Source organism: Oenanthe melanoleuca, chromosome 7 (genome assembly GCF_029582105.1).
Source record: "Oenanthe melanoleuca isolate GR-GAL-2019-014 chromosome 7, OMel1.0, whole genome shotgun sequence".
In the NCBI taxonomy this organism is placed as follows: domain Eukaryota; kingdom Metazoa; phylum Chordata; class Aves; order Passeriformes; family Muscicapidae; genus Oenanthe; species Oenanthe melanoleuca.
Genome location: NC_079341.1, coordinates 35133022 through 35160061, shown reverse-complemented (window position 1 = coordinate 35160061; position 27040 = coordinate 35133022). Strand labels below are relative to the sequence as shown.

General features: G+C 41.8%; 1 protein-coding gene across 1 annotated transcript in view; it reads right to left on the bottom strand.

Annotated features, from left to right (window-relative positions):
* The window catches only part of KIF5C (kinesin family member 5C), a 63286-nt gene that overhangs the window by 7644 nt on the left and 28602 nt on the right, over nt 1-27040 (bottom strand). Inside the window, exons 9-23 of the mRNA XM_056496443.1 lie at nt 25173-25277; nt 24012-24160; nt 21306-21454; nt 17331-17506; nt 16259-16327; nt 13264-13470; nt 12327-12473; nt 10039-10227; nt 8124-8241; nt 7503-7579; nt 5868-5977; nt 5009-5110; nt 4377-4437; nt 3960-4031; nt 3384-3488 (exon numbers count right to left, since the gene is read on the bottom strand). Coding sequence (XP_056352418.1) covers nt 3384-3488; nt 3960-4031; nt 4377-4437; nt 5009-5110; nt 5868-5977; nt 7503-7579; nt 8124-8241; nt 10039-10227; nt 12327-12473; nt 13264-13470; nt 16259-16327; nt 17331-17506; nt 21306-21454; nt 24012-24160; nt 25173-25277 — 1836 coding nt within the window. The remainder of the gene's footprint in view (nt 1-3383; nt 3489-3959; nt 4032-4376; nt 4438-5008; nt 5111-5867; nt 5978-7502; nt 7580-8123; nt 8242-10038; nt 10228-12326; nt 12474-13263; nt 13471-16258; nt 16328-17330; nt 17507-21305; nt 21455-24011; nt 24161-25172; nt 25278-27040) is intronic.

The window sequence follows — 27040 nt, the reverse complement described above, 5'->3', positions numbered from 1 at the left end:
ACAGGAAAAATCTCCTCACAGGAATGGTGGGGAAAATCTCCTCAGAGGAATGGCGGGAAAAGTCCCCTCAGAGAAACGGAGGGAAAATCTCTTCAGAGAAATGGCGGGAAAAGTCCCCTCAGATGAATGGTGGGAAAAATCCCCTCAGAGGAATGGCAAAAAGTGTTTCCTCAGAGAAATGGCAGGAAAAATCCCCTCAGAGAAATGGTGGGAAAAATCTCTTCAGAGAAATGGCAGGAAAAATCTCCTCAGATGAATGGTGGGAAAAATCTCCTCAGAGGAATGGCGGGAAAAGTCCCCTCAGAGAAATGGCGGGAAAAATCCCCTCAGAGGAATGGCGGGGAAAATCCCCTCAGAGAAATGGCGGAAAAAGTCCCCTCAGAGAAATGGCAAAAAGTGTTTCCTCAGAGGAATGGTGGGGAAAGTCTCCTCAGAGAAATGGCAGGAAAAATCCCCTCAGAGAAATGGCGGGAAAAATCCCCTCAGAGAAATGGCGGGAAAAGTCCCCTCAGAGAAATGGCGGGAAAAGTCACCTCAGAGAAATGGCGGGAAAAGTCACCTCAGAGCAATGGAGGGAAAAATCCCCTCAGAGAAATGGCGGGAAAAGTCCCCTCAGAGAAATGGCGGGAAAAGTCCCCTCAGAGCAATGGAGGGAAAAATCCCCTCAGAGGAATGGTGGGAAAAGTCCCCTCAGAGCAATGGAGGGAAAAATCCCCTCAGAGAAATGGCGGGAAAAGTCCCCTCAGAGAAATGGCGGGAAAAATCCCCTCAGAGAAATGACAGGAAAAATCCCCTCAGAGAAATGGCGGGAAAAATCCCCTCAGAGAAATGGCGGGAAAAATCCCCTCAGAGGAATGGCGGGGAAAATCCCCTCAGAGAAATGGCGGAAAAAGTCCCCTCAGAGAAATGGCAAAAAGTGTTTCCTCAGAGAAATGGTGGGAAAAATCCCCTCAGAGAAATGGCGGGAAAAGTCACCTCACAAGGAGGAAAAGGAGAAAACGCCACTGGTTGCTCTCCATGTCTCATGTATTAAAATTAAACAGAAATTAATGTAAAAATCTTAGTTTAAAGAAAAATTTAGAACGTCCTGAATAATGGACACACAAGGTCAAAAGAAAGTGGCAAAAATCTCCTCAGAGAAATGGCGGGAAAAGTCGCCTCATAGGAAGGGAGGAAACGCCACTGGTTGCTCTCTACACCACATGTACTAAAATTTAACAGGTTTTTTCCAGAAATTAATGTAGAAAATGTTAGGTTAAAGGGAAATTTAGAATGTTCTGAGCTGGACAAACAAGGTCAAAAGAAATGGGAAAAAAATCTCCTCAGAGAAATGACATGAAAAGTCGCCTCACAAGGAGAGAGAAAACACCACCATGCTCTCCATATGTCATGGACTAAAATTAAACAGGTTTTTTTCCAGAAATTAATGTTAAAAATCTTAGTTTAAAGAGAAATTTCGAATGTCCTGAGCTGGAATGGACACACAAGGATCAAGACCAGCCTCTTACCCCACACAGGGCACCCCAACAATCCCACCCTAAGCTCAGTTTTACTCACAAAATTCTCTTGTCTGGCTGAGGAGTGATATTCATTTAATTGTCCAGAAACATAAAAAAAATTCCAGTGTTTATTTCATTCAGCAATATTCCATAGGGCTGATCCTAAGAGATGAGGACTCCAGGACCAACCCTGCCATTGCAGAGTGCCTGACAGCCAGATTTGCTTCTCTACACTTCAAAAACTGCAGCAGAAACTCTACATCTCCTCAGAACACAGAAGTCTCCAGGGTTTTACAAATCTTTGATCACCTCATTATTTTAAAATAATAATTCTGAATATATCTTACAGACAACACCAGGGATCACCCCAAATCCATCACTTCCAGTGGTTCTGATGTGTTCAGCTTTGTGTTCTCTACTCAGCCATGTGGGAAAACTGGGAACCTCACTAAGAAATCACTTTTAGACCTTTAACTACAAATATAATGATTATATGCTTTAAATTCGTGCACTTCCTGAATTTAATATAAACCTAAGTGAGGTCTATCAATTATACAAATCACATCTGGCTTCCCATGCAGCAAGAGAGGATTGATTTTTAATAAACACAAAACTGATGCAAAGGGGCAGAAAATCCAGCACAATTTCTACTGAACAGATTACACCACTGCTGGAAGCCAATAGAAATCTGCTCCAAAGGAATGACTCTTTCTTTCCTGGATTAACAACCACATTAATAATACAGCAAAGCAACAGCATGTCCTGACATTCACAGGTTGTTCAACAATCAGAGCATTTTACACCTGCTGGGTCAGGCTTAGTGCTGGAGAAAAACACAAACAAGCTAAAAAAAACCTTGTCACAATGTGCTTTTTGTGTAAGTGCTGAACCCTTGTTGTGTGAAATTGTTATGATACAAAATCCAAGCAGGATGGTATCAAGTCCAATGTCACTTTTCTCTCTAAGTTTCCTACAAGATATGAATTCCAAGTTGATTTTGGGTAAATACACACTAATGAGAGCTATAAAAATCCACTTTTTAAACCCAGCAGATGCATGAAATGAGTACAAAAAAAAAAAAAAAAAAAAAAAAAAAAGGCAAAATGGTGAAAAAAACCCACTTTGAACATGTCCCAGTTTCCACATTTAGAAAGTAGGTCTTTAAACCATCTGTTCCCTGGGAATCTCAAAACCTCAGATCTTAGTGGACACTTGTCACAGTGCAGCATTTCCTGCTCTTCTGGCTCTTCTGCAGGAATTATTAAAGCAAATCTGGGAGTGTGGGTCACTAATTCAGCCTCAGGAGAGTGCAGTGCACAGTGTTACATCACTGCTCAAAAAAGAAATCCAAACAGCTTTTGTGGGTTGTGCTGTTTGCTTGAGCAGTGGGACACAGCTCCAGCATAGTGGGAGAGGAGATTTTTTGGGAGAAATTCTTCCCTGGGAGGGTGGGGAGGAAATTACCAACCTCAGCAGCCCAGAGAGGAGCAGCTGCACAGAAAACCCAATTCATTGTTTTTATTGAAAACTCTGCTGGTTGAATCCTCTCCAATCACCTCTGAGCAGCTTCAGGCCAGCAGTCAAATTGAGGATGCACAATCCATCCAGAAAAGAGCTATATTTATCTATTTCCTAGTGCCCAAACAGATCTATTTTCACAGAAAAATAAAATAAATTAATTTACAACATTCCTAGAAGTACAGGGAGTGGGAAGAAGCTCTAACTCCTAATGGCAAGGAGTTCAGTGGGCACCTTTTCCTCAGACAGCACAGGCTACCTTCCAAAATCACCCTTGCAAATATTAGAAAAGTGCATTTTTTGATGGAGGAAGGGAAGGAGGGAAGGAGGAAAAAAGGAGAAAAAGGAGGGAAAGGGAGCCTTTACCTGTTTGTGAACCTTTGTAAGTTGTTCCAGGTTGTTCTCAAGAAAGGAAATTTTCTGCTTCTGCGCAGCGCTTCCACCTCCATCATCACTGTCCAGTTCAACACTCTGCACACAAAATTGCAGCACTCAGCAAAGCCAGGCACAAAGGCAACTCACCAAAGGCAGAAAAGTCTTACAGAGCCTCAAATTTAAGAGAAATTATTTTAATTCTTCGCTTGATATTTAGGAATCACATTTTCCCTTACATAAAAAACCCCCAAGCTATTTTTACTGAACAATTATGGAATCATGAATAAGAAAATCATGTAACACTAAATAATTTCTGAAGCTCATCATCTCTGAGAATTTTGCAGCTGAACTGCATGAGTTCATTTTCCTCAACCACCAACATTTTCCTGATCAAATTAAGACCAAATAAAAGCTGATAAAAATCACAACAGCTTTAATCTTGATTCTCACTGCTACTAAAAAAGACATTATCCCATTTTGTAACTGCATGCACTAAAGGCTTCCAGCTAATCACAAGAATACTGCAAGAAAAGGAGAAGATTTGGATTGAAGAGAGCAGAGTTTTACTTTTTTAACACGGGTGGTAAGATCCTGGACAAAAAGTTTGCGCAGATTGTGAAGAGTCTGAAGCTCCCTTGCCTGGAATAAAAATAACAAAACATGAATTATTTTTAAAAGCACAAATTACTAGGATATAGCAGATGCTCTGGTGTAAAAGTTCTCCTTGGATATGAGTTGGTAACAGGAGAAAAGAACTCTGGATTCTCTCTCTAGGAATCACATTGGCCCAAAGTGAATGCCACAAAATATCCAGCCCCAAAACCACACTGAAGAGGCCAATTCCTCCAAAACTGGTCAGAACAACCTTTTAAAATTTTAATTTATGTAGTTCAAAGCTGTTTACTCAAAAATTGAAATATATATCACCAGAATATACAGGTACAGTGGGAAAAGCTGAATTTTTAAAATGTAATTAAGACCTACCACTGTTTCCTCCAGTCCTTTAAGGTCTTCTCTTGCTTGTTCCCTTTTATCATTAAGGAGTCTGGAAAGATCACAACATGGAACACAAATCAATCATAAAAAACAAAGGAGAATCAACCAACATCCACCTGGAGCAGCACATCTGCAGGTGGCAGCAAATTATACATCTCTAATTAAGCTTTTGACTGCCCCAAATATCCAGTTTTATCACGTGGAAGGGCTGAGTCACCACCTCCATATTTGTGTCCACACATGGGATTTTTCTCTCTCATTTCCAGGAAAGGCTTTTACTCAGACATCTGATTTAAAATCCCCAAAAAAATCAACAAAACCCCACCAAAAATTCCCAACTTCTTTCATGCTTGTTTTGCTGTGCATTAAGGAATGAGAGCTTTAACACTTGCTGGGATTTTTATAAAATCAGAGCTCTAATAAACTCTTTTTGACTATTATCAAAGCCACTATTGAAAAGCCTGTAATATAAAAATAGAGAGTAATTGGTATTTATTTATTAGTGGTTCCTGCTGGCTTTGTTACTGAAATGGTACCTTCAGTGTGAATATTCCAACACAAATCCCTCTCCCGAGCACATTTTCCATGGACACATGAAGAGGGACACAAAGTGCACTTACATGAGCTTTTCCAGTTTCATTTCTCTTTCCTGGTCCTCAATTTTTAATTTATCATAGTCAGCACTCAGCTTCTCTTGTTCCAGCTGCAGCTTCTGGTTCATGCTGGAAAAGTGAAAGGAAAAGTCAGCACAGCTCAGACTGAACCCCAGGAGGGAGGGAGAGGATTGGGCAGAGAAAAAGTGAAGCTGTAACCCTCTACTGAAAAATTCTGGAAGAAATGAAGCATAAAGAACCTGAAGGACTTTATTTAAAAATACTGGAGAGCTTGATTCAGTGTTTTATTTTGTTTTCCTTAAAGGAGGACAAAATTATCAGCATCGTTCTGCCTTGCTTCCTCATTTCCCTACAATTTATCTTTGGCCACACAATAAATATGATAAAAGAATGCCTAGATTTTAGGAAAAGAGGAGTACAGGAGAAAAATATAACAGATTCACACTGGTGTGTGAAGAAAAAATACAAAAATGTGTGAAAATAGGAGCTGTTGGACTCTCAGAAGGTCTGGAGCAGGACAATCTCAAAACTTTCCTGGAGATGTGAGTTCAGTGCTGGCTGAACTCGATGACCTTAAGGGCATTTTCCAACCCAAATGATTGCATGATCCTTTAAAACCTGCTCTCCTCCAAGCTCCTCTCACCTGCTGACCTGCAGGTGCAACATCACTCCTTTTTTTTTTTTTTTAACTCTATAATTTTATGGCCTTGTTAAAGCTCCCCAATAAAGAATTAGGCACTGTAATCCACCCTGCAAAATAATTACAGGCTTGGCTGCTGCATGCAAGGACAGAACTTGCACAGGAACATCAATCAAATCTAACAAGCATCCCAGGACAGAGGAAGGGGTGGAGAGGTGAACTTACTCCCTGATTTCATCGATGATTTTCTGCTTCTCCTCGATTTCATCCCTCAGCCTGGACAGCTGCTTCTGGTGGGCTTCCCTGTGGCTCTCCATCTGCTGCTCCAGAGCCTTCTGCAAAGGGCCAGACTCACAACAGCCCAGGGACACTCAGCTCCCTCTCACCCAGCCCCCAGATTTGAGGGGAAACTACCAAATCCATCCAGGAATCCGCCTGGAATTTCCTCCTCTGATCACAAAACTCTTCCTGCTCATCCAAGTGTTTAATTCAGTTTTTAGCAACAGACCCACAACAATTTTCACTCATTTTCTTTACCATGTGAAAACCAAGGGCTTGACCACAAATGACACTGATTTTACCCCAATCCTCTATAATTTCTCTTATTCACCCAGGAAATACTTGTACAGCTCTACCTGTGGCAGGAATAAACCCCATATTTCTGAGAATTGTTCATACTTGTACAGCTGTGGCAGAAATAAAACCCAGACTTCTGAGAATTGTTCATACTTGTACAGCTGTGGCAGAAATAAAGTCTAAACCTCTGAGAATTGTTCATACTTGTACCGCTCTACCTGTGGCAGAAATTAAACCAAAATCTCTGATAAATTTTTATATCTGTACAGCTTTACCTGTGGCAGAAATTTAATCAAAAATCTCTGAGAATTTTTATACTTGTACAGCTCAACTTGTTGCAGAATAAAACCCAAACTTCTGACATTTTTTATACTTGTACAGCTCTACCTGTTGCAGAATAAAACCCAAATCTCTGAGAATTTTTATACTTGTACAGCTCTACCTGTGGCAGAATAAAAGCCAAACCTCTGACATTTTTTTATATTTGTACAGCTCTACCTGTGGCAGAAATTTAACCAAAATCTCTGGGAATTTTTATACTTGTACAGCTCAACTTGTTGCAGAATAAAACCCAAATCTCTGAGAATTTTTTATACTTGTACAGCTCTACCTGTGGCAGAATAAAACCCAAACCTCTGAGAGTTGTTTATCCACAGCCCTGCTACTAAAATTGTTATTTGAATTGAAATTCTAGGAGTAAATATGCCTTGAGCAGCAGGAAAAACTCCATTTATCTCTTTAGACTGCTAACAAAAGATTTGCTTTTTTTCCTTGGAGCTGTAATCACAACTGCTTTAATCACTTAACAATTTTACAACTGCTTTAATCACTTAAAATTTTTATAATGGAGGGAAAAGTTCTGCAGCTGGCAAACCTCTATTACCGTCCTTGTAAAACTCTATTTTTCCTTGTCTGCAATTTGCAACAAGAACAACCCATTATTGCAAACATTTCTTGGCATTCCAAAGGAAAAATACCAGAAAATGGGTTTATATATTCTATTATTATTTCCAGGAGATAATCAGAATTCCAGCCAAACTTTGGGGAAGTAGCTTCTTTTAAAATCAAATTTATAAGAACTTAAATTATATTAAATGATATTAAACCTCAGCAGCATCATTACTGAGCAAATTGACTTTCAGCAGAGCTCCAGCAGCAAAAAATTAGTGTAGCACAGTGATAAATCAATGTAATTTTTGGCCATGTGAACAGGAAGATAAAATTCCACCCCAATGAACAATCTCACCAAGAAATTCCCTCAAAATTTCCACTATGCCAAGCTACCTTCATCTCCTCTGCATCCTGGAGTCGTGTCAGGTGCTCCTTCTCCTTGTCCTTGAAGCTGACTTCGTGCATTTTCTCTGTTTAAAGGTAAAGAAGGTTTTAATTTTAAATCTAAAATTCTAGATTTTAAATAAATTTAATTTATTCCAGGAGATGGAATAAAGATTCTGCTCTAACAATGTAGGAGATTATAAAAAAATGTTTTAAAAATTTAAAAGTTTTGTCCCCGCCTGCTGCTCCCTCAGAAAAAATTCATTGTGCAGAAATCCAGAATGATTTTAAAGCTGTAAATTTATATAACCCAGGAGCTTAGCAAAACTACAAGAACTTCTTTTGATACCTACACGTTTTCCACATTAAATTGGAAGGGGAAAACCGAGCAAACCTTAAAAATGAAGTCAGCTGGGAAAGACACTTGTGCACAACTAAGGGAAGCAGCTTTGTTTGGAACAGGGCAGGGATTTTGCAGAGGGACAACTGAAATTTAGATAAATCCTTATCTCAGAATTTCACAGAGTATTTAGCAAGATTATGGGGGGTTTCTATAATTTTCTACACCACCAAAATACAACGTTGAGTCTTCTAAGAGAGAAATGATGAGCTCGAGAGCCAAAGTTGTACCTTGAGCACGTAACTTGGCCAGTTCCTCGTTGAGGGAGTCCTGGGACTCCTCCAGCTGCCTCCTCTTCTGCTCCATGTTCTGCATGTAGTCTGTCAGGGATTTGATCTTGGCTTCATGCTTTAAAGACAAGGAACAGCAGTGAGGTGGGAGGAGCATTCCATGCCCCAGGAATTCAGGGGAAAACTGAAAGAATTTCCACATCCAGAGGTGATGACTGGGAGAACTCACAGCAAGATGTTTGGGAAGGAGCTGAGAGATCAAAGCTGTGATTTTAGAGGTCACACTCAGTAGGCCAATTTGGAATTCAGGCAGTAATCCCAAAACATCCCTGGAAGCTCCTGGCTTGGTGTTAAACCAACAACCTTGAGATGATTTTGGGATCTTCACCCTGCAGAAACTCAGATGGACACTCCCCATCCATCCTGATGGTTTGGTTCTGCCAACAACCTTCTGAACTAAAAGGGCTTAGGGGTAAAGAGAAACCAGCAAAGTTTGCAGTGAAAACACTCAAAATGGAATTTTTATTCTAATTTGAGGATAAAAATTAGGATGGTGTCTGGATTATTGCATCTTAATTAAAAAGATTGAGTAGAACTTAACAAAGACACTCTGCTGAAGGGAAAGGAGCTCTCCCTGCTCCAGATTTCCTTAGGATTACTGCTAGGGAATGAAATACAGGAAATTGGATGATGCCTTTCTCTTCCCACATCCATTCTCATGCAGGTGAGCTCTCAGCCCCTCTCCACAGCCATCACCCACTCAGAACCCCTCCTACTCCCTGGATTTCTATCCCAGAAAGTTTTCCATGGTATTTTGTATTTCTCAGCAGCACACCCACAGAGCAGATCCGGGGAGCTCCCCAGAGGTTTGGCTCATGAAAAATACAGTAGTGATCTTTTAAAGTGATCCAAGATACAAATTACAGAATCACAGAATGAACCAGTTTGAGATCAACAAATTCCTAGTCAAGAAACACCTCCAGGGAGGAATTTCAGTGCTAACACATTTTTAGAGACCTACAACAGGATGTGACCTTGCCAGAGCTCAGGACACAATCTCAGGATGTGCTGAAAAACACTGAGAGGGAACAAAAGAGCCAAGAGACAACACTGCCCTGCTCCACAAGGCCATGTCTCACTGCTGGCGCACACATTCCGTGGGGAATGAGGTTGGGAAGGTGTCTTAGGATGCAATAGAGGATGTGAACAAAAATCTGTATTCTATCACCATCTGTTGAAGCTGGGTGGGGCAGTGACCCTGATCTCTGTGGGAGATATCTCCTGTTAATGGGCCAGCTGTTAAAAACCAGCTGGGGCAGTGCTCTTTATCGTCCCACAGCCCATCCTCCCTCCAGGAGATATCTCCTGTTCATGGCCACTGAGTCCCAGGGCATGACTGATAAAATTCCATCATCCCATGGGAGATGCTCCAGCCAGGGGAGGAGCCAAGCCTTTCCTACCCAGATAAAAACTGAGATTTGGGACACCAGAGCAGCCTTTGCCACTGGATCCCAGAGGAAAACCAGACCCTTCCACATCATCCCTGGAGCTTCAGAGGAAACTGCACCTTCTCCAGGAGCACTGCTCCAGCTGAACCACATCTGCCCCTGCAGGAGGATGCAGCCACCATTGAATGGGACTGTGCCAACACCCTGACTGACTGACGGGTGTCAGCTTGGATTCTGATTCTGTCAGTGTTTTGGGATTGTTCTTTGCAATACTGTATTTCTATTTTAATTTTTACCAGTACAGAACTGTTATTCCTATTCCCATATCTTTGCCTGAGAGCCCCTTAATTTCAAAATTATGATAATTAGGAGGGAGGGGGTTTCCATTCTCCATTTCAAAGAGAGGCTCCTGCCTTAGCAGACACCTGTCCCCAAACCAGGACAGAAAGGCACCAGGGAGGACCCACCTGGGAGATGAGGAGCTGGCAGGCTGCGAGCTCCCTCTCGCTGGCGTTCATCTTCCTGTTGGAGTCCATCTGGGCACTCTCCAGCTGCTTGCTCCTGTTCACCAGAGACTTCACCTCTGATTTCATCTTGCTGATGTAGAGCCTGGCCATGGTGAACTCCTCCTCGATCACCCCGTTCACATCTGCCAACTGAGCACACAGGGAATGCCAGCTGCTCACAGCCACAGCACCAGAGCTTGTCCCTGGCTGGAGGCTTGGGCTGGGATTTGGGATGGTTTTACAGGCCAGGGGTCATTTCAGAAAGAGAGTTTGGAGAAGAGGATGAATTATTTCTGAAAATTTAAAACTCATATTTGGAGGGCAAAAAAAAATCAGAATTGGGATCTTCTCACAAAGCAAAGACAGCATATTATATTAAGGAAACCTCTTCCTTCAGAGCTTTTGGTTTGGTTTGTTATTTTATCTTGTATATTTTATTTATGTTGTATATTTCACATTTGTGTGAAGGGATGTCATATAGGGATATTATATCCAGGTATTAGGATGAATATCAGGGAAAGTTTCTTCCCCCAGAGGGTGCTGGGGCTCCCCAGGGAATGGTGACATTCCCGAAACTGCCAGAGCTCCAGGAGCATTTGGATTCCACTCCCAGGGTGGGATTTTGGGGTATCTGTGCAGGGCCAGGAGCTGGATCCATGACCCCTTCATGGGTCCCTTCCAGCTCAGGATATTCCACTGAGGAGCTGTGCAGGTTCTCACACAGCTCAGCTTCATCTGCTTCCCCTTTTTCCCCAGCCCTGCCAAGGGGAAGGGAACATGTGCTGCTTCTTCTCCCAAAAATCCTGAAAAATGAGACTTCTAAAATTTTCAGTCTGCTCTGAGATTAGACACACTTGGAGAAGATGCTAATTGCCAACAAATTTGAAATTATTCTCCTAAACGCTCCTCAGTCTGGCCTTGTTTCCACTGACAGCTGTCCCCTGAAGTGCTGACATCTCAGATCCTATAAAAACTCCCACCAAGCTGCCTCTGCCTCCATTTGCAGAGATTTCCTCTCCCAGTCGCTGCTGCTACGGCCACCAGAGGCTGCTGTGACATCTCCAAAGGCTGGAACGTGCAGCAGCACAGGGACAGCAGGGACTGTGTCCTCTGCAGCAGGACAGGCTGGAGCTCCTGCTGACCTGAGAGAGCCTTGGCAGGACATCAACAAAAAGTGAACTAGGAGTAGCAAAAATGTATTGCAAGGAATTTTCATACATCTCAAAAATGAGCTTTGCCAGTTTTAACCACTATTTCTCATGGGGTTTTAAACAGACAAAGATGGCATTAACTCCACCAAGGGGATTTTCCTGGCCATGGAAAGTTTCCATCGCTGCCATTTAGCAATGACCATACAAATATTTCCTCTGAAATCAGCATTTTGTTCTTCTACAAACGTGACAAAGTGAGCAGCCACCTCCTGTGCTGTGCCCCCAAACCCAAGAGCCACACAAAGGCAAACCTCAGAGCAGGGCTGACCAAAATTTGCACCGAACTTCAGATTAAATATTGGCCACATCAGAAGCCAATATCTTCATATTCTGGGAATTCTGAGTCATGCCAGCTATGGAAGGAGTTGGGGTATGTGTGTATTGTTTTGGGAGGAATTCAGATCCCCATTGATCAGTTCAGTGACTCCCAGATGGGTCTGGCCCCACAAACTGAGAATAACTGTGGGAACTGTGAGCCCAGGCACTGAGCCTCTCCCAGCCAGACAAAGAGCCCTGCAGTGTCCTCCTGTGTGCTCAGGATTTCCACATGAAGTCCTGGGAGAAGGAGAATGGCTGCTGGATGCACACATTCCACGCCTACTGGTGCTCCCAGGGCTGGAGCCAGGCTGGGAGAGCTGGGAATGTTCCCCTGGAGAAGGGAAGGATCCAGGCAGAGCTTCCAGCACATTCCAGGGCTAAAGGGGCTCCAGGAGAGCTGGAGAGGGGCTGGGGACAAGGGATGGAGGGGCAGGACACAGGGAATGGGGGATGGATGGGATATTGGGAATTCCTGGCTGGGCTGGAATTCCCAGAGCAGCTGTGGCTGCCCCTGGATGTGCCCAAAGCCAGGCTGGAATAACCTGGGATGGTGAGATGTGTCCCTGCCCCTGACAGGGGATTTGGGACCAGAAGAGTTTCAAGTCCCTTCCAAGCCAAACCCCTCTGGGGTTCCCTGATTTGCTGGAGTGTTTTCCCTGCAGGAGGAGCCCAGGGAAAGGGAGGAGGTTTCCCTGCAGGGACAGCACGAAGCCCACGCACGGTTTTCACGTCGTTGGTGCCGATGATTCCCCCGATCTCCCCCAGATCCTTCAGCAGCAGGTTCAGGATTTCTGTGGCTCTCTTCTTCTGGTGGTTGCTGAGCTCCTGCAACTGGCCCAGCTCCCTCTGGGTGGCTGTCAGGGCACTCTGGAAAGGGTTAAAAACGAGAATTACCCTCCCCTCTGCAGGCTGGGCACTTTTCATGGGGAATTCTCCTCCTGCCTGCTGGCACAATGTGGTGACACATCCAGTTCCACCTTGGCATAATCCACTTTCACAACTCACTTGCCACCAAAGGCTGCTTTAGGCCTATTAAATGCAGCAAATCCACTAAGAATCTGATTTGCATAATACATCAAAGGAGGTTAATCACAGAGAAATAGGTAGAGAGGGATGGAAAATTCAATTTTTTCCAATGGATTTGGTGGTAATCTGTTTTACTAGGGGAGATAACAAAGTCTTTAATGAAACAGATCTGTTAGCAACAGCACCTTAAGTTGATGTAATGAATTAAGGGAAAAGGATGCTTTAAGCTACTAAACCCATCTTGATTTTCCTCAGATCCCATTTTTTCCTTGAGATCAGGACACATCAGCTGAAAAAGCTGATTAATTCTTTTCCTGCTCCCTTCCCTGAGACCCCCTGGCTGCCTGTAAAACCCCAACCCAGCAAGACAGAGTCCAGAAATCCACAAAACGCTCCCATTTGCACGAGGCAGATTTTCACAGCTTTCTTGGCAAAATACAGGTTTTAAATATCCAAAACACAGGATGGCCACTTGTCCTTGCTGCAAGAGCCACAATCTGCCACCAACTTCAGAGCAGCTTCTGAATTACCTAAATTTTGTTGTTCGATAAAGAGAGGGTGGCACCAGCAGGTTTTTGGGAAGCACTTTGGGAATATCAAGGAGCAGGGAGGATGAAGAAGTTGTTCTTACACTTTTCTGTGCCAGCTCATCTGCCAGCTGTTCGTTAGTCCTGGTTTTGTCCTCCACTTCCTGGGATTTTTGGTCATAATTGACAGCCAGCTCTTCCAGGGCTTGCAGCACCTCCTTCACTTCATCCTTGGCTGCTTCATTCTCGATCTGCAGCCGGGTCAGCTCCTCCTGGATCTTCTCATAATCCCTCCTCGTGGAGGCCAGAAGCTGGGAAGAAACATCACAGCAGCATTAAGTGACCCAAAAACTCCTTCAAAAGGCAACACTGAAAAGGAGAAAAGCAGGCAAAGAGGGGGGGGAAAAAAGGGTGAGCACAAATCGTGTGTACAGGAGGGGAGAAATCCTGAAAACAGCACCAGTTCCAGCATAAATGCATTTGAAAGAAGCACAAAAAAAAAAAAAAAAAAGCTCTGAACTTCAACAACAAGAAAAATCTCCACCAAATCCTACTCTGACCCAAGACTGAGGCAGAGAAACTGATTTTAAACAGTATCAGAGCTCCAAAGGCATTTTCTGCCCTCAATCCAGTGCTGCAGCTCAGAGCTGGAAAAATCCCACAAAGTGAAATGTTTCACCAGAGGCTCAGGGCTTTGAACTGAGCTGAGGGAAAAGAGTTCTCTGAGGCAGCCTCAAAGACCTGGTGGCTTTACAGAAACATTTTGATAAGCAAACCTAAGATGATTATTCTCAGTTATCTGAAGGATGATGCTGAGGACAGATTAGCTGCTCCTGTTTGCTGGGGGAAAATATTAATCTCAGAAGAAAATACTGACTTCACACACACTCTCTAGGGAGTGTTTCCAAGCTGGAAAACTTATTAAATTTTTTCTTTGCACGCTGCTGATTGTGAGAGGTCGCTGGTTTAGTCCTGTCCCTCCCCTTGAAGCAATGTTCAGTGAGATGCTAAAGCCTTGGGAATTCTGCTCTGGTGTCCTCAGCTCCACCAGCAGCCCTGCACTGCAGGGTGATGTGAAAATAAATAAAAGTGACACCTAACATTTACTGCTAATACTGCACTTTCAAGAGGAATAATAAAATCAGGGCTTGACATGGCATAAAAACATCAAATAGGGAATCACAACAGATAAAAGCAGTGCAGGGGATGTGACAGGGCCTCATGCTCATCCCAACAGCAAAGTCACAGAATGCTCTAATCTCCAAGAAATATGGATTATGGATTGGTATAACAGAATATTATTGAGACAGTGAAATAAAACCTTCCCTGCTGAAATGTTTTGGGTGGTTTCCTCTTGATCTGCCCATGGAGCAGCTGAGACCCCCAGCACAAAAAAAATAAAAATCACCCCTCTCAAGCAGACCACCCAAAAAACAGAATGTCCCAGAAGAAATGGCTTTTTAATTTAATTTGATTTTTATTTTTTGGCTCAGAGTGCTCATGGAAAATGGGAAAGCAGGCAGGCAGCTCTGGCACGTGCCCAGAGAGGCACAGAGAGGATTCAGAGTAAGGGAAATTTCTCTCCCTGGTAAAGCTGCAGCCTCAGAAGAGCCCTCACATTATGGAAAAAAATCCATTGGATTGCCAGAGCCAGATGGCATGTAAATATTTAAATAACAAAATAGCTTCAAATAATCTTCCTGCTAAACACAGATGGAACTATTATTTACATTCATTTAGGGAATTTTCTGTGTGAGCACCACTGTGGCTTTGAGAAGTGTAGGTGTGCATCACCTGCAGCATAAACAAGGAGATTCTGGCTGACACTGTGTGCAGAAATGGAGCAAGGTTTTCAAAAGCCAGCAAAAAAAATACAAAAAATGAGCTGAAAACAAAGGGGATCTGTTCCACCTGGGCATGGAATATTCAGAACCCCCCAAAAAACCCACCTTAAACAGCAGCCAGAGGTGAAAAGGTACCAAACCCCCCCCAAAATCAGCCTCATCTGCAGCAGGTTTATAATTAACCTGCTGGCTTAATCAAGCAGAAATAAGCACTGCTTAATTAGGGGGGAGCAGAGTGAGGCAGCTGCTGGTGAATCAGTGAGCTCATCACATCTCCAGCTTGAATAATAAAATTTCACCTTGTCCCTCAAAGGCAGGAGCTGAGATGAGGCACAAAAGGCTCTGAGCAGCAGCAGCTGCAGGGATTTTGTCATTTAGCAGAGCTGGACAAGGAATGTGCCAAAAAATGGGGAAAATGGACAATGAAAACCTGATTCACCTTCCAAGGGTGATACTGGAACAGGGAGGAATTATTATTATTATTATTATTATTATTATTATTATTATTATTATTATTATTATTATTATTATTATTATTATTATCATTATTATTTTGGTGCAGTGCAGGGCAAACAAATCAAGCTGTGGCAAGAGTGTGGAGCTTCATCTAAGAATAGAATAGAATAAAATAAAATAAAATAAAATAAAATAAAATAAAATAAAATAAAATAAAATAAAATAAAATAAAATAAAATAAAATAAAATAAAATAAAATGAAATAAAATAAAATAAAATAAAATAAAATAAAATAAAGCTGGAGATTCCCCCAGCCAGGACAAGTTCCCTGAGGGATGAATATCATGTTCATAAAATTTTTTTCTCTAATAACACCTCAAAAACCCATTCTGAGGGCCTGGATACAAAATAAAATAAATTTCTAAGAAATATCACAGCAATGTTTGGGCAACTTGGTGTTGCTGCCTCATTTTGCATCTTCAGAGCTCCTCATAGAAGGGACTGAGTTTGGTGATCATGTTCTCCATCCTAAACCCAAAAAAACTTCATTTTAGGGACAGAAAAGATGCAATCAAATGTTTGAAGTGAGCAATCCAAGATTTTACAGCAAATCTGTGGCAGCACCAATTATCAGCTTTTTTTCCATCTGACAGATTGCTGCCTGTGATTGCCAAAATAATGATAATTAGCAATTTAATATCAGGAAATCTCTTCACTCCCTGTATCCATAGTGCCTGGATACCTGAGTGGACACAGATTTATTTTTTTTTAGGTTGGTTTATTTATTTTAGTTTCTTACCTCCTCTTGATCCAACATTTGCTGCTTTAATTTTTCAGCCAACTGGCTCTGCTGGTTGATTTCATCATCCTGCAATGAAACAGGGGTGGAGATTTTTAATTTATTTTCACAGCTCTCATTTAATCACTTTTTATTTCCCCTTTCTAGAAAAGCAAATTTTGTGCATGTTTGAGTGGTCATGTTTGAGAAAAATAAATATATATAAATATACCATAAATAAAATAAATAAAAATACACAGAGCTCTGCAGTAAAAGCTGGTATAAATGGGGATATTTTGGGTTTGGGATCCCTGTGTTTGGGATCAAATATCTTCTCCTTTCCTACAGTCCTGTGCCAAATTATGCTTCCCATGTTTTCTAGGGAAAAATTCAAACTCATTGCCAGCTCCCTCCAGAATAATTTGCTACTTTTGATGAGGAAAGTGAAAGAATGACTGAATTTATTTTCCTTTTCCTGAGCGAGATGTAAAAGCTGAGGATTGCTGCTGGGGATGCAATCAGAGCAAAGCTGTCATTTCTTACAGAAAACTCTTTTCAGTGCCACCAACAACAAAAATTAAGGTTTAAACACAATTCCTTTCTGTCCTCAAACAGCCAAACCTCAAAATTAACAGGCAAGGCCACACTGGGCTTTTTCCTGCTAATTACAACTGAATTTTAAAATTGAGTATTGATTCCTGAGGAGAGCTGCCCTTTTTTTCTAGGCAGCCTTTTTGTGGTGAATGGCTTTTTCTGAGCTTTTTTTTTTTTTTTTTTCCCCACTTTTCATCTTCCCACAAGCCAAAGCTCTTAATGGCTGGAGGAGGGAATTGCTGAGAGCTTTAAGTGCCACTGATGTCCCTCAAGCTGTGCAAAGAAATAAAAATAAATAAATAAATGAGCCACCTGCACTTTGTACAAACAAAAGGGGGTGGGGTTGTGTTTTCCTTAAAATTCTAGTAGCTGGAATTATTAAAGACAGTCACCCTTTTTTTTTTTATTTTCCTTTTTCTCTGGTGACTCAAGAAACAGAGGAAAAAATGCAATAATTGGCAATAATTTTCCATTTCCACCTGGATTCAAACATTCCCACCTTATCATCCAGCTGCCTGTAGAGACTGGCAATCTCCTCCTCATATTTCTGCTTCTCCTCTGTGGAGATGCTGGAAACCACAGGGGTGATGTTATCAATAATTGGGGTGTTATCACAAGGCTCCAGGTTCTTCTGGTCCTTGGCACTGATCTGCTCCTCCTCAGGCACAGCTTCACCTGCAGGGACACAGCTCATGGAAACCCCAAATCCCAAATCCCAAATCCCCAAATCCCAAACCCATGGAGAGCTCAGGATGCTCATTCCCAGTCACTGCTTCACCTGCAGGGACACAGCTCATGGAAATCCCAAATCCTAAACCCAGGGATAGCTCAGGATGCTCAATCCCAGTCACTGCTTCTCCTTCTCCTGCAGGGACACAGCTCATGGAAATCCCAAATCCCAAACCCAGGGAGAGCTCAGGATGCTCATTCCCAGTCACTGCTTCTCCTGCAGGGACACAGCTCCTGGAAATCCCAAATCCCAAATCCCAAACCCATGGAGAGCTCAGGATGCTCATTCCCAGTCACTGTTTGTCCTGCAGGGACACAGCTCATGGAAATCCCAAATCCCAAATCCCCAAATCCCAAACCCATGGAGAGCTCAGGATGCTCATTCCCAGTCACTGTTTGTCCTGCAGGGACACAGCTCCTGGAAATCCCAAATCCCAAATCCCACATCCCATAGAGAGCTCAGGATGCTCATTCTCAGTCACTGCTTCACCTGCAGGGACACAGCTCATGGAAACCCCAAATCCCAAATCCCAAACCCATGGAGAGCTCAGGATGCTCATTCCCAGTCACAGCTTCACCTGCAGGAACACAGCTCATGGAAACCCCAAATCCCAAATCCTAAATCCCAAACCCATGGAGAGCTCAGGATGTTCATTCCCAGTCACTGCTTCTCCTGCAGGGACACAGCTCCTGGAAATCCCAAATCCCAAATCCCAAACCCATGGAGAGCTCAGGATGCTCATTCCCAGTCACTGTTTGTCCTGCAGGGACACAGCTCCTGGAAATCCCAAATCCCACATCCCATAGAGAGCTCAGGATGCTCATTCTCAGTCACTGCTTCACCTGCAGGGACACAGCTCATGGAAACCCCAAATCCCAAACCCATGGAGAGCTCAGGATGGCCATTCCCAGTCACAGCTTCACCTGCAGGGACACAGCTCATGGAAACCCCAAATCCCAAACCCATGGAGAGCTCAGGATGCTCATTCCCAGTCACAGCTTCACCTGCAGGAACACAGCTCATGGAAACCCCAAATCCCAAATCCCAAATCCCAAACCCATGGAGAGCTCAGGATGCTCATTCCCAGTCACTGTTTGTCCTGCAGGGACACAGCTCATGGAAACCCCAAATCCCAAATCCCCAAATCCCAAATCCCAAACCCAGGGATAGCTCAGGATGCTCATTCCCAGTCACTGCTTCTCCTGCAGGGACACAGCTCCTGGAAATCCCAAATCCCATATCCCATAGAGAGCTCAGGATGCTCATTCCCAGTCACTGTTTGTCCTGCAGGGACACAGCTCCTGGAAATCCCAAATCCCAAACCCATGGAGAGCTCAGGATGCTCATTCCCAGTCACTGCTTCACCTGCAGGGACACAGCTCATGGAAACCCCAAATCCCAAATCCCAAACCCATAGAGAGCTCAGGATGCTCATTCTCAGTCACTGCTTCTCCTGCAGGGACACAGCTCATGGAAACCCCAAATCCCAAATCCCAAACCCGTGGATAGCTCAGGATGCTCATTCCCAGTCACTGTTTGTCCTGCAGGGACACAGCTCCTGGAAATCCCAAATCCCAAATCCCAAACACATGGAGAGCTCAGGATGCTGATGGATTCAGGGGATCAAGGAAATGTTTTGTGCCACTTCCAGGGAGACAAATGGCCAGGAAAAGGTGTGGGATCACCTTTTAGGGTGATGATCCCATGGAAATGCAAACTCCATGGGCTCTTGGAGGTTCTTTTCCAACCTTAATAATCCTATAAAAACTAACAACACTAAAATCAGGGAATGCCAGGCTCTCCTTTCACTCCCTTGATAGGATTAGCTCCATGGATTAGAGGTGTAAAAAATGAGGGAAACTCCCCAAATTCCAGCCTAAAATCTGCTGGCATTTAAATCTCTCTTCCTCCAGGGATTTCCAGCTCTGGGATGGACCAGGACAGCACCAGCACAGCTGTGTTTAAAACAATATTTAACTTTTGACTGGCAAATTCCAGCACAAACACCAACTTCCAGAGTGTGACTGTGCACAGCAGGCACAGCTCCTAAAAAATCCCTGTCCCCAGTGAATATTTACAACTGTAAATATTGGGGTTACAAGGCTCAGAGAGGAGGGATGGGTGAAAAATCTATGGGGGAAATTAAATCCATCCTCACCAAAAGCTGGGGAAAGCTCTGGGATACTGCACAGGGTTACAGGATTTTTCCTTTTCCAGGTAAAACTCCAATATTTTAGCTCCTGAAAGCTTTACCAGCCATTCCTCTTGCCAATTTATCTCACTGGCAGCAGAATAAATCAACAGGATCAATATATCAAAGCCCAGAAAGGCTGAGTGAGGCCCCAAAACAAAACAAAAAGGGCAAGAAAAAGCACAACCAACCAAGCAGATTTATTTTTTTTTTCTCAGCTTAAAGCACAAAAAAGTGGAATTTGAAATCAAGAAGCATCACCTCTATCAAGGTGCTCCACTCCAAATATTTTCTGCCCTATTTCTGAAGGCTTGAGGGTATTTTGTATTATTAATGAGGGAAATGGGAATTGATTGGATTTCACTGGAGCAGAGAGGGAAAGGTGGGTTTGGTTAAAATGCAGGGCCTTGTACACAAAAAAAATATTCCTCAGGCTGTGGAGAATCCACCAGCAGCTTCCCAAAAGGAATGTTTAATTTCTCATTCACGAGAAAACACAGAAAAATTGGGGAAGCTGAAATCCTGAGCTCCCCCATTTCCTGCTGCTCTTTCCTTTTGTAAAATAAATCTGTAATTCCTGGAATAATCTGTGCCTGTGGAATGTTATCCAAGATGTGATTGCTGTGACAGTTCCCTTTGTAAAAAGCCTCCATTCCAGAGGATGGGATGGCACAAGGTCAGACAAGAAATCAATAATTTTCTGAATGCATTGCTGGGTAACACTGAGAGAACAGCAGCACGAGGGAGGGGTGAGGATATTCAAACAAAAGGATCCATCCAGGATTTTCTTTAAAAAAAAAATGGCTTTGGATTCTTTTTTTTGTTGTTGGTTTGGAGGTTGGGGAATGATTTTTAAAATGTGAACTAAACAATTCAAACTGAGGTTGGTTTGCTAAAATTATTTGCCAGCGTTCCAGATAAAGTTCAATTTTAAAAATTTTGTTTTTCAACAAAAAAACTCTTTCATTTGTGTACATCCATATTCTGCCTGCTGAACCATCCTACAGCTGATGCTACAGCAATTCCCCACGTTTCTTATCAGAAAATTGGCTCTTCTCAACAAAAATTTCATTCAGAAGCCAGAGGAGCAGACAAATGGTGATTCTTCTAACCAGATGCCACTCCCTGTCATTGTACTAAAGACTAATTATTCTAATATGAAATTCAATTATAAAATTCCCCAAACCCAAGGTCCAATTACCTTAAAGCACAATGATTCTTATTCCTGAGGAGCAGAGTTCTTTAAAAAATATATATATAATGACATTTTCCAGGTTTTTTTTTTTAAATTTCTATCATTAACAATATTAAAATTAGTGATGCCTCCTGTGTTCTCTGCCCTGAAATTGCTGATTTTGGCATTTTCACTGGTTCCTCCTACAAATGGCTGCTGGTTTGCCTGGTTTTTGCTTCTTCACCTTCCATTATTATTATTATGAAGTGTGAGTTATAATGTGAGTTTAGATTTAGTGAGCAGACCCAATTAATCAGAATTGTGATTTAGGGCAAGATTTCAACATGGACACATCCAGCTCCCGAATTTTGGCACCTACCATTCCTCCACCTGTTCAGCTCCAGCTCCAGGTGCTGGATAACATTCTTTAAACTCTTGTTCTTGTCCTTCTCCTTCTCATATTTCTTCTTCCACTCCTCTGCTGTCAGCTCCAGGTTCACAGACACTGTGTTCTTGATGGTCTTGGCCCTGCACAACAAAACCCAGGATTTGGGATTTTTATATCCCAGTGCAACTGTGGGGATTGGGAAATTTTTCCATGGTACAGAAGGAAATGAACAGAGAAATTGTGGATTTCCCATGGGAAGGGAAGAAGGAAAGGAAAAAGAGGAAAGAGATGAAAAAAAAAAAAAAAAGGAAAGGAAAGAGAAAGGAAAGAGGAAAGGAAAGAGGAAAGGAAAGAGAGAGGAAAGAGAGAGGAAAGAGAGAGGAAAGAGAAAGGAAAGAGAAAGGAAAGGAAAGGAAAGGAAAGGAAAGGAAAGGAAAGGAAAGGAAAGGAAAGGAAAGGAAAGGAAAGGAAAGGAAAGGAAAGGAAAGGAAAGGAAAGGAAAGGAAAGGAAAGGAAAGGAAAGGAAAGGAAAGGAAAGGAAAGGAAAGGAAAGGAAAGGAAAGGAAAGGAAAGGAAAGGAAAGGAAAGGAAAGGAAAGGAAAGGAAAGGAAAGGAAAGGAAAGGAAAGGAAAGGAAAGGAAAGGAAAGGAAAGGAAAGGAAAGGAAAGGAAAGGAAAGGAAAGGAAAGGAAAGGAAAGGAAAGGAAAGGAAAGGAAAGGGAAAGGAAAGAGGAAAGGGAAAAGGGAAAAGGGAAAAGGGAAAGGAAAACTCTGGAGTCAGCCTCAGGAGTTTCTGCCTCCCTAGGCAAAAATATCCCAAATTTCAACCCTCCTAACCACCACCACCACTTTGTTATTGTGCAAGTGCTCAGCTCCAGCCCAACCCAAACAATTGTGCCAGGAAATGCAAAGCAAGCAGAAAACAATGCCCAGCACCTACTCCAGCAAATCCACACTGAAAAGGGAAACCAAACCAATCACTGTGAATTAAGAAAGCCTCAGATCTGCCCTTCACTGCTCAGACACTGAGCCCCTTCAAAAGCCTCCAGTGGTGTTGAATAAAGCAGAGGACAAGGAAAAAAATAACAGATAAACCCCCAGTAGTTTATAAAGCTCCAGTGATTTGCACTCTGTGGCAAGCAGGACTTTTATTACCTCAAAAGTAATTTTTAAATACTTCTGTGCTTTTAAAATAATTCCTCATGGTCAGGGTTCACATTTTGTCTCTGTTAAAAGCACAGCTCAAGTTTCATTTAACTGTATCAGGAAAAAAAAAAAAAAATCCAGCACACCAGGAAGTTTCTCCTGATGATGGATGAAGCCCTGACTGACAACTAAAATTAAACATGAGATAAAACCACAAGAAAAGATGGAGTAGAAAAAGAAAAAGCTGATTCATTGCTATCAGAGGAGCACTTGCACAGTTTGATTGGTACAAGAGCTCCCCTGAAGATGGATTTTATTCCTGACATTTATTTTAATGGTGACATAATTCTTTCTTTCTTTTCCCAGGAAAAATGGAAGAATCAGCAATCAGCCATAAGTCATGAACCTTTAATGCTCTTGAGGTCCACTAATATTTCCATGCACTGGTCCTCAGGATCACCCTCAAAATCTTCCTCCTCCCAGGAAACTCTGCAATATTTAACCAGGATGTGCAGAGTCAATCAGAAAATTTTACTGATTATTGAAAAGAGGAAGGAAAGCAGGAGGAATCCAAACTGAAATTGAATTTGGGAGCTGGAGTTCAGAGTTGTTCATGCTCTTTATTTCATCCCTGCATCTCAGGATGTTTGGTTTTGCTCAACACACGATGTCATCAGTAGAAATTTGGATCTTCAGTAGCTAAAATTCATGTTCAGCTCACAATGGGGGGAAAAACCCTACAAAGCAACTCTTTAATCTGATTTTGTCCATGGCCACTGCTTCTTTTTGCAGTCCAGAAACTCCACGTGGTGGAAAAGAACCCAATTTTAAACAAAGGTATTGTCTCCTCAAACTGTTCAACTCTCTTTCAAACACTCCTAACTCACCAGTATTTTTCCTTTCTGCTACTACACAAACCCAACAAAATGAGTAATTTTCCAAAGGATCCCAGTTCTCCTCAATTACCACAGAAGCAGTAATTGCATAATGAGCCTGACCTATTTCTGCAAACTTTCCCACTGTATTTCACATCACTCTTGTCAATAAACACACATGGAACAGAAATTTTCTTTCTGGATCATGGAAGAGAAATTTTCTTGCTGGCTCCTTCCATATTTTTGTTCCTAAAGTGTCCAGATCCTCCAAACATCAGCTCCATGAGCCACCACAGCAAGTTCTCAAATCTCTCAATATTACACAGTCCACACTCTTTAATTTCCCTAATTTCAAAAACATATTTTTTACAACCATAGCAATAATCCCTGAGGTAGAATTCCAGGAGAAAACACCTCTTAAAAGCATCAACAGCACTTTGTTAGATAAAGCAAACTGAATTTTCCCCATTGCCCAGTGCCTTTATCTTTCCCATAAAATTCCAAGGAATTAAGATAACCCTTTGCACTTCCTGCAGGAAAACTCAACCAGGAAAGAATTCAAAAAACTTTCCAACCCCACCCAACATCAGCACTGATTTTCCTGGTTCCACTGGGAATAAAGAGGCTCTCTGAAGTTTTTTAACTGGATTCCAAAGGCAGATCCCAGTGGTCCTCACCTCTGGCCAAACATCAGGGTGGATTTGGTCTCAGCCTCGTTGAACACGGAGGGGGAGCAGCAGATGACAATGGTGGTCCTGCAGTTGCCCCCCAGGGAATCCTGCAGGATCCTGGTCATCTTGCTGTCTCTGTAGGGAACGTGGGTTTTCTGCCCCAGACACAAGCAGAAAACAAGAACAATTCTTTTAGCCAGAGCCCAGGATGAGCAGGAGCCACAATTTGTTCTGCTGGTGCCAAGGTCTGAGCTGTGGCTCCTCCAGCTCTGCTCATTCATGTCTGAAATCCCAGGGCAAAGTTTTTAAAATGCTTTTCAATTTTTTTTTTTTCCCCCCAAATCCCAGAGAAGCTGGGCAGGTCTGGGTGTAACTCTGGGAGGGGAGATCACTTTTAGCAAAAGTTTTCATCCAAATCTTATAATTAAATTAAATTTCTGAGTGATTTTTATTGCTTGTGCAGGTAAAAATCCCCCCTGCTCACAGGTAAAGCACAGCTCCAGTTTCACTTCCACTTATCTGGAGTTTGATTTTAACCATGTTATGCTGGAATTTCAGAAAGCAGCAAAAAGAAAATACCAAGAATAAAGAAACCACTTTCTCATCTGTTCTCTGCATTTTCTCTGTTACCACAAACCCACCTCCACCTTTTCCCATCAATATTTATCTGAATTCCCTTTATGTCCAAACTCAGGATTTTTTCTTCCCAATTTTCTCCTTGCCATTTCAGCCCAGTAAAATACATTTGTCAAAACTTCTCTGGGTGCACCAAAAGCAAAATTCAAAAGGTGTATTTGGATATTTTTGTTAAAGAAAACAGCAGGAAGAGCAGAAGGAAATGTTATTCAGAATAAATTTCTATCAGTATGATGGGAAAAAAAGCAATATAATATTTACCAAAGCAAGAAGGCAGAGACAGAGAACAGAAAAATCAAATTAAATTAAAATTAAAAATAAAAACACAAAATCCCCCTCAAATCTGATCTGCCAAGATCTGACAACTCCCCCAGTGAGGAGGAGCCACAACAACCAAAGTGTCACTGGTCTGTGGCTGCTCACACAACATTTCCTCCCTTCCCAGCTGAAATTTTAGCTCCTTTTACTCTTTTTTTCCCTGTGGATGGCAAAGAAACAGATAAATAAAACCCCCCAGCCAGGATTACTTACAGTTCCCTCTGCCAAGGCTGAGATCACATTGCCCAGGGCAGACAAAGACTTATTGATATTTTTAGCTTCATCCAGAACAGCCCCCTCTGCTCCAGTTTTGCTGACCTGCCAAAGAGAGGCAAGAGTCAGACCCTGCTCTGCAAAGCTCAGCCTAAAGATGCTCCTGGAGGAGCAAAGCCCAGCTTGCAACTTTTATATCTAATTCTTATATCAACTTCATAACTTTTTTTTTTTCTGTGATAATTCCACTTTTCTCCCACTCCAAGAGCAAGTTGTCCCTGATTTTATTCAATGCCCTCCTGAGGACTTTTGGGAATCATTTCCAAGCTGTCCATGGGAGGCTCAGCAGCCCAAAATCAGCATCTTGCCTTTGCAATTTATTTGCATGGACCAAAAATATCAAAAATCACAGATTTTGTTCATGGCCACTGCCTCCTTTTGCAGGACTAAACCAGCATGTGATAGAAAATAACATTTTTTCACACCAAGACAAATGTATTGTGTTCTAGAACTGCTAAATTTTATTTTGCACACTTCTAACTTGCTGGTATTTTTCATTTCTGCTACTACACAAATAAAACAAAATTTGGATTTTCTAAAGTATCCCAATACAGGATAAATCCCCATATTTTTCTCTACATTAAAACTATCTGTACTTTCACCTAAAAATGCCCCATGCCATGAAGAAAAAGCAGTTGTGTGTTTTAAGAGGACAACCCACCCAAGAAATCCAAATTTCAGGTTTTCTCTGCCATGCCCAGACATAACAAAGCACAAAAGTTGGTTTTTCAGAGCCTGTCCAGGCCCTCACTTTGCAATTTTAATTTAACACCTCCATGCAATCATATTAACCTGATTAATTACTCTGACAAATCACTTTTGCATTGCACCCCTGGGTTATCAATTAACATCTGCAATGAGCAACCCAAAATCCCAATAAAGCTGATTTTGGATGCTCCAGAAGACATCAGAATGAGAACTGGGAAACATTTTTGCATTGCAGCACTGTTCTAAACCATTAATCTTTTGCTAAAGAGATAAAAGGCATTTTCTGGGGTTTATTTTTCCCCATTGGGAAGCAGAAATTGTCACCACAATCAAGATTCTGGGAGCTGTGAGTAGACTTGAAAACTGCATTAACTGATGGTATTTAATTCATTTAATATGTGAAATAATTACCAAAAAAAACCATAGAAACAGGACATGACAATACAAGCAAGTTAATTATGTCTGATTTGATAAATTATATCAGAATTACATTCCTTTTTTCAGCTACACAGACATCAGTGTGAAGGTATGTAAAAATACAGAGGGTATGTAAAAATACTGAATGTAGAAAAATACAGAAGGTATGTAAAAATAAAGATATATAAAAATACAGAAGGTATATAAAAATGCAGAAGATATATAAAAATACTGAAGGTATAGAAAAATACAGAGGGTATGTAAAAATACTGAATGTATATAACAATACTGAAGGTATGCAAAAATAAAGATATATAAAAATGCAGAAGGTATATAAAAATCCAGAAGATATATAAAAATATTAAAGGTATGCAAAAATAAAGATATATAAAAATACAGAAGGTATATAAAAATGCAGAAGATATATAAAAATCCTGAAGGTATATAAAAAGCCTGAAGGTATATAAAAATCTAGAAGATATATAAAAATACTGAAGGTGTATAAAAATACTGAATGTATATAAAAATACAGAAGATATATAAAATATAGAAGGTAAATAATACACTGGTTCAACTCACTCCATTATAAAAACAGATTTTGGGGGCTTCTCTTTCATGGCAATAATTCTGATCTGCTTCCTTTCTCCATACCAACTTTAAAAAAATAAATTAAATAACTTTAT